The 11,549-nt window shown below is 42.5% G+C and overlaps 1 protein-coding gene across 1 annotated transcript in view; it reads left to right on the plus strand.

Annotated features, from left to right (window-relative positions):
* Nucleotides 1-452: 452 nt before the first annotated feature.
* LOC134177942 (fibrillin-1-like) overlaps nucleotides 453-11,549 on the plus strand; it is a 26,258-nt gene continuing 15,161 nt past the window's right edge. Inside the window, exons 1-12 of the mRNA XM_062644718.1 lie at nucleotides 453-627; nucleotides 1,251-1,646; nucleotides 2,012-2,365; nucleotides 2,420-2,660; nucleotides 8,482-8,615; nucleotides 8,733-8,768; nucleotides 9,411-9,800; nucleotides 9,869-9,925; nucleotides 9,993-10,370; nucleotides 10,436-10,561; nucleotides 10,616-10,738; nucleotides 11,116-11,549. The exon at nucleotides 11,116-11,549 is cut by the window's right edge and continues 985 nt beyond it. Of these exons, the coding sequence (XP_062500702.1) occupies nucleotides 543-627; nucleotides 1,251-1,646; nucleotides 2,012-2,365; nucleotides 2,420-2,660; nucleotides 8,482-8,615; nucleotides 8,733-8,768; nucleotides 9,411-9,800; nucleotides 9,869-9,925; nucleotides 9,993-10,370; nucleotides 10,436-10,561; nucleotides 10,616-10,738; nucleotides 11,116-11,549 (2,754 nt within the window). The 5' untranslated portion in view covers nucleotides 453-542. The remainder of the gene's footprint in view (nucleotides 628-1,250; nucleotides 1,647-2,011; nucleotides 2,366-2,419; nucleotides 2,661-8,481; nucleotides 8,616-8,732; nucleotides 8,769-9,410; nucleotides 9,801-9,868; nucleotides 9,926-9,992; nucleotides 10,371-10,435; nucleotides 10,562-10,615; nucleotides 10,739-11,115) is intronic.

An 11,549-nucleotide genomic window follows, 5' to 3' on the forward strand; every position in this document is an offset into this window, starting at 1 on the left:
GGATTGAAGACATAAAGTGGAGGCAACATGTACAGTGTCCTGTTGTCAGCATATGCCACTGATCTACATTTAGTTAATATTTACTCTGTAATAGACTTGGTTAGCGCCACAATTAGATAAACCTTGTTGCTCTAAGAATATTTGAGCTAGACTAAAGGATCACTTCTACTAAAATTAGCTAGACAATAGTCACCACAAGTCTAGCATGGTCCTACCCTACTTGTGGTCCATACCTAGGCTAATTGGCTCAGGTTCTAAGTAGTGACCGAGCCACTTCCGGGTTTCTCTAGATACGAGGCCAGATACGAGGCGTTCGTAAAAACGCCAAACGCTACGTTGTGCGTGAAAAAGAAAATCAGCGGAAGTAACAAAGGGTGGGCGTGTCAACACATACCTATGACGTCATGTGAGTTGGAACAAAGTCCAGACCGCACTTTGCAGTGGAACTATACCCTACTATCCTGCTACTGTTTCTCACTCCTCGCGACGTGTCGTCTGTAGGTGTCGCATAAGAAGCTGTGACTCACCATCAGAGCTACAGAATGGCGAACAGGGTTTTTCTAGTCTTTGCTTTATTAGTTTGTCTACATTTCGTTTCAAGTTCGACTCAACTAGAGGAATGTGCAGGTTAGATCTCCGTGTTGTCTGATAAGCGTGGGATGAGTAGCAGTCGTGTGCACGCTACAGTGTGCTACACTGTAGCACTCTGTAACACATTTGCTACACTGTACTGTAACACATTTGCTACACTGTACTGTAACACATTTGCTGTAACACATTTTGCTACACTGTACTGTAACACATCTGCTACACTGTACTGTAACACATTACCTTTTTTTGTCATCGGCGAGACAGATGCTAAGCCGCATGTGTGTGCGTGTGTGTCTCATTTCAAAGTGCCCTGTGGTTGGTCATATCCTGCCCGACATTGCTACATGTTACCACTCTACCTTTTTCATTCGTCGACCGCACAGATGCTAATCCGCGCGCGCGCGTGTGTGTGTGTGTGTGTGTGTGTGTGTGTGTGTGTGTGTGTGTGTGTGTGTGTGTGTGTGTGTGTGTGTGTGTGTGTGTGTGTGTGTGTGTGTGTGTGTGTATGTCATTACAGTATGCCCCTCCGGTTGGTTGTTTTATCCAACATGCTACATGTGTTGCACATGTTCTGCCCTATCGCAGTATGTTTTCTTTCGTGCATCGACGGCACAGATGCTAACCCGTGTGTGTGTGTGTGTGTGTGTGTCTCATTACAGAGTGCCCCTCTGGTTGGTCATGTCTAGCCCAACATTGCTACATGTTGGCAACCAACCGCACAACATGGATGTCAGCAAACAGCGACTGTGTAGCACGCGGCGGACACCTGACGAGCGTCACGAATTCGCTCGAAAACGAATTACTTGCGAAACTCTTTGCAAAATCAACCGCATTGGGATCCGTTTATATCGGCCTCAAACGCGGCCTCATTTCGAGGAGTTTTCACTGGAGCGACGGACTTCCGGTGACATTCACACGCTGGAAGTTAGGGACAGCAACAAATGTTGCTGCTGCATCAAAACAGCACGATTGCGTTGCCGTGCATAGTGGCAACGGTATGTGGCATCAGGTAGCTTGTTCAGCAGAGTTGGCGTTTGTGTGCAAGAAGCGTGCAGGTTTGCCTAATTGAACGTCCGGTGTGTGCGTTTATTCTTAATTAGTGGTGACGTAATCAGGTTGTCTATTTATAGACAAATTATATATTAGATATATAAATTAATATTTTATAAATTATTAAAATATATAAATTAATATTTTATAAATTATTCAAATATATAAATTAATATTTTATAAATTATTAAAATATATAAATTAATATTTTATAAATTATTAGAATATATAAATTAATATTTTATAAATTATTAGAATATATAAATTAATATTTTATAAATTATTAGAATATATAAATTAATATTTTATAAATTATTAAAATATGTAATAATGTTATTTTAGATATAGCGTAATACAGATATATTTGTAGCACCGAGAGACGGACAGGCACGTCTAGTCGACGGTGTTGTGCCAAGTGAAGGCAAAGTCGAGCTGTTTGTGGGAGGAAAGTGGCACTCAGTGTGCCAAACGGGTTGGAATGGCGACAACGCAAACGTCTTGTGTCGTCAGCTTGCATACGAGCGAGTTGTTTCTCCTAATAGCAGCACCACCTTTCATCTACGTGGCCAGGATTTTGTCATTGACATGGCTTGTGATGGAGACGAGGATAGTCTGGGGGCATGTGCGTATACATCCGGAAAGTGCAGTGGTGGAGATGTCGAAGTAGTGTGCTTTAACGGGAGAGTAACTAGCAGGAAGAGTGATCGCAAAGTTGCCGCTGATAGTGAGAAAAATTATTATGTTGCACAACAAGAAGTGGAAAGTGTGTTGTTTTCAGGATGCCCTGCTGGTTGGGTGAAGTATGCAAGCAGTTGTTTTAAGCAACATGACGAGTTGCTGTCATTCGGTGATGCCGAACGTAAATGCAATGAGGTAAATGGTGGACACTTGGCGAGCGTCGGAAGTTTTCTAGAGCAGGGATTCATATGGTCGACGACAAGAGGAGATACGAACGTCTGGTTGGGATTGAGTGACGAGAGTCGTGGTGATTACAACTGGACTGATGGATCGAACGTTTTGTAAGTCGATGTTTCAGTGTGAAAAACGAGTGTGTTGTGCATGTGCATGTGCATGCAAGGCATTCATCTGATCAGTAGGCAGACGTACCCGACTGACTCAATTGGTCGATATTAGAAAGTTTGCTTGAAACATCGTTTGTCAGGTGAAACACAATATTTTACAGTAGCAACCACTGGACAAATCGATGTTTAACTTCTGTGGACTAACCTAATCATAAATGTATTGAATTCTGACGTATATACTAAACAGTTGGGAAACCAAACATACAGCAGTGTGTGTGTGTGTGTGTGTGTGTGTGTGTGTGTGTGTGTGTGTGCTGTGGCTCAATTGGTTAGAGAGTGAGTTTAGAGAATGGAAACATCTGGGACCTTGCTGGGTTGGAGGTTTAAGTCACAGTGATGGCAAGCTATGGCATAATTTCCTTGGGCAAGAAACTTACACACAATTGCCTCTCTTGACTCAGGAGTATAAATGAGTACCTGGTCATTGACTGGGGTGGCAAAGGCCTCCGACTGTGACAAAGTCCATCAGCCACTGGGGTCAGGGTGAGACGTCCTGGTAACCATACCACAGTTGGCATAGCAGTCGGTGCTCCCGCCAGCACCTGGCCAGGCTTGAAGAGATTGATTAGCATGGCCCATAGCTCCTGCTTAGTGCACAGGAACCCAGCCATCTGGCTGGGGCATTACCGTTTAATGGCAGCTCCTTACCCATTTGCCATTTGTGTGTGTGTGTGTGTGTGTGTGTGTGTGTGTGTGTGTGTGTGTGTGTGTGTGTGTGTGTGTCGTGTGTGTCTGTGTCTGTGTCTGTGTGTATGTGTGTGTGTATGTGTGTGTGTGTATGAATTCAATTGTGCCTACAATGGGGAAATTGGTGGGTGTGGGTGGGTGGGTGGGTGGGTGGGTTTGCCTGTGTAGTGTGTAATGTGGTGTGTGGGTGGATAAGTAGGTAAGTATGTGAGTGGGTAGGTGAGTACAGGTGTAGTGTTATTTATACCTATGGAATCCACTGTAAGTAGGACATGCCATAGCTAGTTGCACTCTAAAAGGCATTTTTCTCGCCTCTTTACAGTATTGCATGACCCTAAGCATATTATGGTTTCGAGCACTACCTGATCAGTGCCTAATGAAAATTCAATTATTGGCACCCAAAATCTGCAAGAAACACCAAAAAAACTCATCCTAAACAGCAAGTGCAGACAACGTTATACACTGCTCATTCAGTGCTCATTTATATCAACTAACTGTCGCATTGCATCAAGTCAAGTAAACTGGAACCCGAGGAGCATCTAGTTAACAATATTAATATGTTTTGAGAAGTCAGGAATGCATGCTTCCCTACCTTCACACACACACACACACACACACACACACACACACACACACACACACACTGCTGTATGTTGGTTTCCCAACTGTAGAGTATATATTAGTACAGTGCAGCATACTCTCAGCGTGGTGCTATTTGCGTATTATGACAAATAGGGTGTGTAATATGTGGCAGGTGGTAGGGAGTTAATGAGTCATTGGTAGTTACTAAGTACATGTTTATACAGGTGGTTGTTAATTGATTAATATTCATTACATCTTTTGTGTACATGTACTAACTACCTGTCATGGTAGGTGTGATGTGTAGCAGTTCCACAGCTAATTTATATTAATTACTATTACTCCCTTATTAGGCTTTATGTTTTTCTGTTGATTCTGTGTTGATGTCATAGCATCTTTTCTGGTCTGTTGGCATTGTGTGTTGCAAGATGTGTTGCCAGGCAGCTTGATTTCCTGTATAATTGTATCTATCTATCTAATAGACTTATTATCTGTCTATCTACATGTATGTGTTATATGGTGAGTAGGTTGTCCCATTTTTGTATTGCCTGTTAATATATATATATATATATATATATATATATATATATATATATATTATTTTTTATATTTTCCAAACCCAAGCAATCCCCCAAACATCCCCAAACCAACAAGTATTACATTACACTAGGTACATCCCAACTATCAACGTTCTGTACTTCAAGCTGAATTCTCTTATGAATCATTCTTGAGTTATGTTTCCATAATTGAATAGAAAGTTGCTGCATTGTATTTTGGAAAGCCTGGTGGAATTTAAGGCCACTGACTGCTGAGGTTTTGGAAGCAATAGCTTTCAAAGTTTTGATGCTAAATAATGACCAGAGCTCCAAGTTCTCAACCACTAAGGAGTAAAAGAGACCACCAGTTGTACGAACTCTGTCTTCATGGCGAATATCCTTTTCTTCTTCACCTGCCTCTGCTGTGGCTCCAGACCTTACAGCTGATTTTGTCACACACACACACACACACACACACACACACACACACACACACACACACACACACACACACACACACACACACACACACACACACAAATGGACAAATGTTAAGCCCTCCACATCTTTCGACGTCGACCTTGAGGTCAGTTGCGGAGATAGCTCCCCCAGCCTCTAGAGACAGGGCCTCCATGTACTACAATCCACCTGGAGCTTGGCCAGAGTCATCCAGGGGCACTGGCAATGGCACAGATCTGGGACTGGACACCAAGGCCCACACGTCCCCGTCTGCTGCATGATGTTGCTGCCAAGCCAGCGGTCTTGTCCACCCCAGTCAATGACCAGGTACTCATTTATACTCCTGAGTCGAGAGAAGCAAGTGTGGGTGAGTTTCTTGCTCAAGGAAACTGCGACAGTGTCGCCTCCACCAGGATCGAATCTTTAACCTCATCACGGAATACAAGATCCCGGATGTCATCATCAACGCTCTACCATCTGCTCCACCACACACACACACACACACACACACACACACACACACACACACACACACACACACACACACACCACACATTGAGTGAAGCTTGTCTGGAGGTTGACTGATTTATGACTTTTGGGTTTTGCATGTTGTTGTAGTTGTACTGTTTCCTGTTCATTGTTTTGGTGGGAAACAATACATCTAACTTTTAGCTAACTCAGTGGCTGGGGAGCTGGGGTAGAGGAGGCAATTTCACTCCACCCCCAACTTGACGATCAACAACTCTAAAGAAATTTTGGAAGAAAACTATTTGAATTTGTGTACTCCAATATGACAGTGTTCACCAGAAATACAAATGTGTCTATAAGCGCTTTCGGTTGCCTAAGAGGAGTGTTTAAGTTAAAGTTTAACATCAGAAAGTGCTTCCTGACAGGAAATGTCGATAACGCACTCTTGGTGAGACTTGGAAACTTTACGTACTCCAACGACCTTTTATGCCCCGCCCCCAACTTTGCTCCACCGTCCCTGTAATTAATGTCTGTATCATGACAAATGATAGAAACAGTTCTAAGTCGGTTTGAAAATTGCTGTGCGTGTGTGTGTGTGTGTGTGTGTGTGTGTGTGTGTGTGTGGTGTGTGTGTGTGTGTGTGGTGTGTGTGTGTGTGTGTGTGGTGTGTGTGTGTGTGTGTGTGGTGTGTGTGTGTGTGTGTGTGTGTGTGTGTGTGTGTGTGTGTGTGTGTGTGGTGTGTGTGTGTGTGTGTGTGTGTGTGTGTGGTGTGTGTGTGTGTGTGTGTGTGTGTGTGTGTGTGTGTGTGTGTGTGTGAGGACAGAGGCACCCGGGTTCCGGGATGAGGGTGCAGAGAAAGAGGTGGCAGAGACATGTGGGTGCAGAGATAATACAGTGATGAACGGTGAATGGTCAGAGTATCATTTATCCATGCATCATCCCAACACATAATATTTTTGTTCTATCATTTATCACTTTACCTTCATGTGAATGCTTTCACACGAAGTCACACAATCTCACACAATCTCGTGTTGTGTGAAGTTACACAGAATCGTGAACACAACAACAACAACGTCATGGAACTGACAGTCACATGCAAGTGACTTTTCCTAAGTTGTTGTTTGCTGATTTCAATTGGTCGCTTCTAATCTAATTTTTCCAGCTCCCCACACTTGTACTTCCTATTTGGTTCCTATTAGGGTCAAGTTTACTGCAGTTGCCAACTCTGTTTGTCCATCAGGAATAGTGGTTTGTGGGATTGAGGCAGCACATGTAATTGTGTGAGGTAGATGCGTACATACATACACAATGCACAATGTGGTTTTACCTAGAAGAGATCATAGAAATAATGCATTACCATGACATCCTATTTCTCTAGGGCATCTGTATTTGTACATGTATGTGGCATGTATATATCAGTGTATGGCATGTACATGTAAATGGCATGTACATACATGTATATGGCATGTACATGTATATGGTATGTATATCAGTGTGTATGGCATGTACATGTATATGGTATGTATATTAGTAGATTTGGCATGTATACATGTATATGGCATGTACATGTATATGGTATGTATATCAGTGGATATAGTATGTATACATGTACAAGCTCCAATGCCCGGCTTCACCCGGGGGACAACACATGCCAGGTGCTTCTCCTTTCCACTTCATAGCGCCGCAGTTGACACACACGTTTGTCATAGAGCCAATACAACATGGAAGTGGAGGAGAGACAGGTCGCCTTTATAGGTAGAGATTATAGCAGAAAGTATCTAAAAATGAGTTTGATGGTTGGAGAGGCAGAGGAGGTGTAGCCAGGTCACGTACAGTTTGTATAGAGAACCGTTTACTATCACTAATTAGCTGTGGTGTAAGTGCTTTTACCGTTTAGTAGCAGCCAGACAGAATTCTCATTCATAGTTGTATCCTGTTCAATTGCCGTTTCCAAAATCCCATTGATTGGATTAGCGATTGGTTGAAACCATTTCAACTTGGACGTTGCTGCCGTTGCAAGGAACAGGTGTATCGAACTTGGCATCTATTCGACACGTGTCCAGTTTCAAAAAATCCCGTTGATTGGATTATTGATCCCGTTGAAGCCATTTCGACAGTCCCGTTGCGGAGAACAGGTGTATCGAACCTGGCATCTATAATTTCGACGTGAATCCCATAACGTGCAAGTCGCGTGCAATACTTACCCGGATAATCCGTTCCCTGTATATAACGAATGGCAACTCTCGTCATTTTGACAGTCCCACTGAACTTCGTCTCTTCGAAGACGTTGCTGGCGTTTCGGGGAACAGGTACATCAAACACAGCAGCTCTTCGACCCTCGTAGGCTGGCAAACGACTGTGGGCGTATTTTTCAAGACCCGGATATCAGCAAAAATATCTTCCATTTCCCAGCGTCACCCACAATAAGCGACACACTCAGCGCGTACCGTCCGACGTCGGGAACGGGCAGTCTAAATTCGGCGGAGATACGATGCGCCATTCCGGAGATATTCGTGCGCGAGCGGAAGCGAGTGCGATCGGCATTGTCGTGGGAGAAGTCAGGAAGACGGCCACAGTCTCACTTTCAACCCGAATGGATTCGGCGAGCACGAACCAAATTCGGCCGAGATCAGACTTGCCATTTTTGAGAAATGCTCCAACGGACGGACACACAGACAGACACCTCTCCTTTATATATATATATATATATATATATATATATATATATAGATAGATAGATAGATAGATAGATAGATAGATAGATAGATAGATTTTATTAAATAGTTTCTTTCTCTAGCACAAAAGACTAATGAAAACTGCTGTCTATTCTAATGAACGTAAGACTGAACGATAGATAGATAGATAGATAGATAGATAGATATGGCATGTATGTATCAGTGTATATGGCATGTACATGTATACGTATACATCATACCACTAACCTACAGTACTACTTTGTGTATTGAGTTTCCAACTTTGTCTGTTGCTGTAGCTGTCATCGTTTCTTGATTTTCGTGTCTCTGTTGTAGATATGCCAACTGGGCGGACGTTGAGCCGTTAAGAACGGCTAACAAACGATGCGTCGTTCTTGACGTTTTCACTGGGAAATGGCGGAAAGAAGATTGTTCAGCATCCAAGGCATTTGTGTGCAAACAGTCTCTGTGTAAGACGTCTGTGTCTGTGTAGTATTTTTATTTGTCTGTGGAATGAAGCATGCATCACTTGGAATGTTGTTGTTATCAATAGGTTTGGGATTGTGACTGTTTTTCTTTGTCTTTAGTGGATGTTGACAATCCTAGTACAGAAGACCGTGTTGGTAAGTGTTACTTTCTTGTTAGACTTTTCATGTTTTCGTGTTCGTCAGTCTGTGTTGTGTGTCTATGTGTCTGTCTCCATGCTTGTTTCCTTGTTCTTGTATTGTTTCGTTTGTTGTGTGTGTGTGTGTGTGTGTGTGTGTGTGTGTGTGTGTGTGTGTGTGTGTGTGTGTGTGTGTGTGTGTGTGTGTGTGTGTGTGTGTGTGTGTGTGTGTGTGTGTGTGTGAAGAGAGAGAGAGAGAGAGAGAGAGAGAGCATGTATCTGTATGTGCATGGTGTTTGCGTATCTCCTGTCTGTCTGTCTGTCTGTCTGTCTGTCAATACATATATTTTTATACATCAGCACTATTACAGTCTAATTGTCCAAACATCAGTCCGAAAGCCCACAATGGGCCACACAACATAACCCAGTCTGTGTGTGGTGTGTGTCTGCCTTTGTGTGTCTTTTCTGTTTTATCTATTCGTCTGTTTGTCTGTCTGTCCGTTTGCCTGTCTGTTTTTCACCATCTGCCTGTGTTCGACTTGTCTATCTACTTCCGTCTCATCTATCTCACATACTACCCATTTTCAACTTCATTCTGCCTGCCTGATTGTACTTAGAGACTTCAATACCAAATCATCATATCTGTGATAACCTCATATAGATACGAGATGTGACACACAGTGGACATACTACAACGGCAACTGCTACTTCATACAATACAAATTTGATCTCGCAGCACAACTTGCATCAAGTCTATGCACAGGGGGAGTACACGACGGCCATTTGACGTCAGTCATCAGCAGTCGTGAACACGGGTTTGTCTCCACGTTACTGAGTCCAGTCGACAGCTACTGGATTGGATTGCAGGACAGTGGAGCACAAGGGCAGTTCGGTTGGAGCGATAACTCTTCGGTGACGTTCACGCAATGGGATGCTTACGAGCCTCAGGTAAATCGTTCTGATGGTAACTGCGTGTTGATGCTCTACAAAGCCGGACGGTTTGTATGGCAAGCTGCTCGCTGTGACATGATAGTCAAAGCCATATGCAAAGGTAGTTAAGTCTTAACTAATTAATTAATTAATTGTATTGTTTTTTTTGTGATTTTGTTGTGTGTGCAGCTCCTGCCATGGGTGAACCCACCTCACCTCCAACGTTACCTTCACTTGGTGACGACAGTGAGTTTGACGTCGATTGTATGTGTGTCTCATGTTTGTCCAAATGTGGTTATTCGTGCTATTGTAGGGGTCGAGATGTGTCCTCCTCGTTGGATTCAATATGAAAAACAATGTTATCTCGATGCAACTGAGAGACGTACGTGGATTGATGCCGAGTCTGAGTGTACGAGAGATGGTGGTCATCTCATCAGCTTTCACTCTGCGACTGATCATCAGATCGTTGTGAAAAATCGTGATGTGTGGGTGGGTCTAAATGATCTGGAAGTGGAAGGGAGATACAGATGGTCGGATGGGTCGCCTCTCAATTACGTCAACTTTTATCAGAGACACACAAATGGTGTTGATCCACAACAGACCGATTGTTTTGTCTCGAGAAACGGAGCATGGGAGTTGAGAAAGTGCGACGAACGTCATCAGTTTATCTGTTGGCAGCCGGTTATTTTGGGTAACTGACTTGTTGACGGTCGGATGATAATTAGTTAACTAATTAATTAATTATGTGTTGTTTAGATGTCGATGAATGCAACAGTGAGTTAGACGAGTGTGATGATAACGCACGATGTGAGAACACGATTGGATCATACACGTGCCGATGTAGTCGGATTGGATACGCCGGAGACGGTTTCACGTGCTCAGGTACAACACATTTTTACACTAAAAGTGATGATTAAATTAGAGAGTGTTGAATAGATGTGAATGAGTGCAACAACGATGCTCACAATTGTCACAAGTTTGCTCAATGTGTTAACACAATCGGCTCGTATGGTTGCGTTTGCCAACCTGGCTGGAGAGGAAATGGAAACGATTGCACAGGTGAGATGCCTCGTCCTTCTTACTAATAATTAATTTTATTTATTAATAATTAATTAATTTTTATTTTATTTATATATAATTATTTTATTTTTATTTACCTGCCTGGTTGATCGGTGCCCAGTTGAGGGTAAAGACCCCACTTACCCTACCTAAAAAAGGGTGATAACGGCATTTTATTAATTAATAATTAATTAATTTTTATTTTATTAATTAATAATTTATTTATTTTATTAATTAATAATTAAACAATTTCTATTTTATTTATTTATTAATAATTAATTAATTTTTATTTTATTAATTGATAATTAATTAATTTTTATTTTATGTATTAATAATTAATTTTTATTAATTAATAATTAATTAATTTTATTACACAGATATTGATGAATGTCGGGAGGGGAGTCACGGCTGCAGCGAGTTTGCTGATTGTGTTAACACCGATGGCTCGTTTACGTGCAAGTGTAAGAAAGGATACGTGGGTAATGGCAAGACGTGCAATGACATAGACGAATGTAACGGCATCGTGTTCCCGTGTAATCCTAACGCGTGGTGTGCAAACGATCCAGGATCATACACGTGTAGATGTAGAAAGGGCTGGAGCGGTGACGGCATCGAGTGTATGAACGTCAACGAATGTCGTTTGGGTTCAACGAGATGCAATACGAACGCCGTGTGTGTTGACGTTCATGGATCTTACGAATGTCGATGCAAAGACGGCTATCAAGGTGACGGATTCCAATGTACTGATATCAACGAGTGTAACATAGGGTCACACTCGTGTCACGATCGTGCGACGTGTGTCAATCAGGAA

The sequence above is a fragment of the Corticium candelabrum genome, chromosome 4 (assembly GCF_963422355.1).
Source record: "Corticium candelabrum chromosome 4, ooCorCand1.1, whole genome shotgun sequence".
Taxonomy (NCBI): domain Eukaryota; kingdom Metazoa; phylum Porifera; class Homoscleromorpha; order Homosclerophorida; family Plakinidae; genus Corticium; species Corticium candelabrum.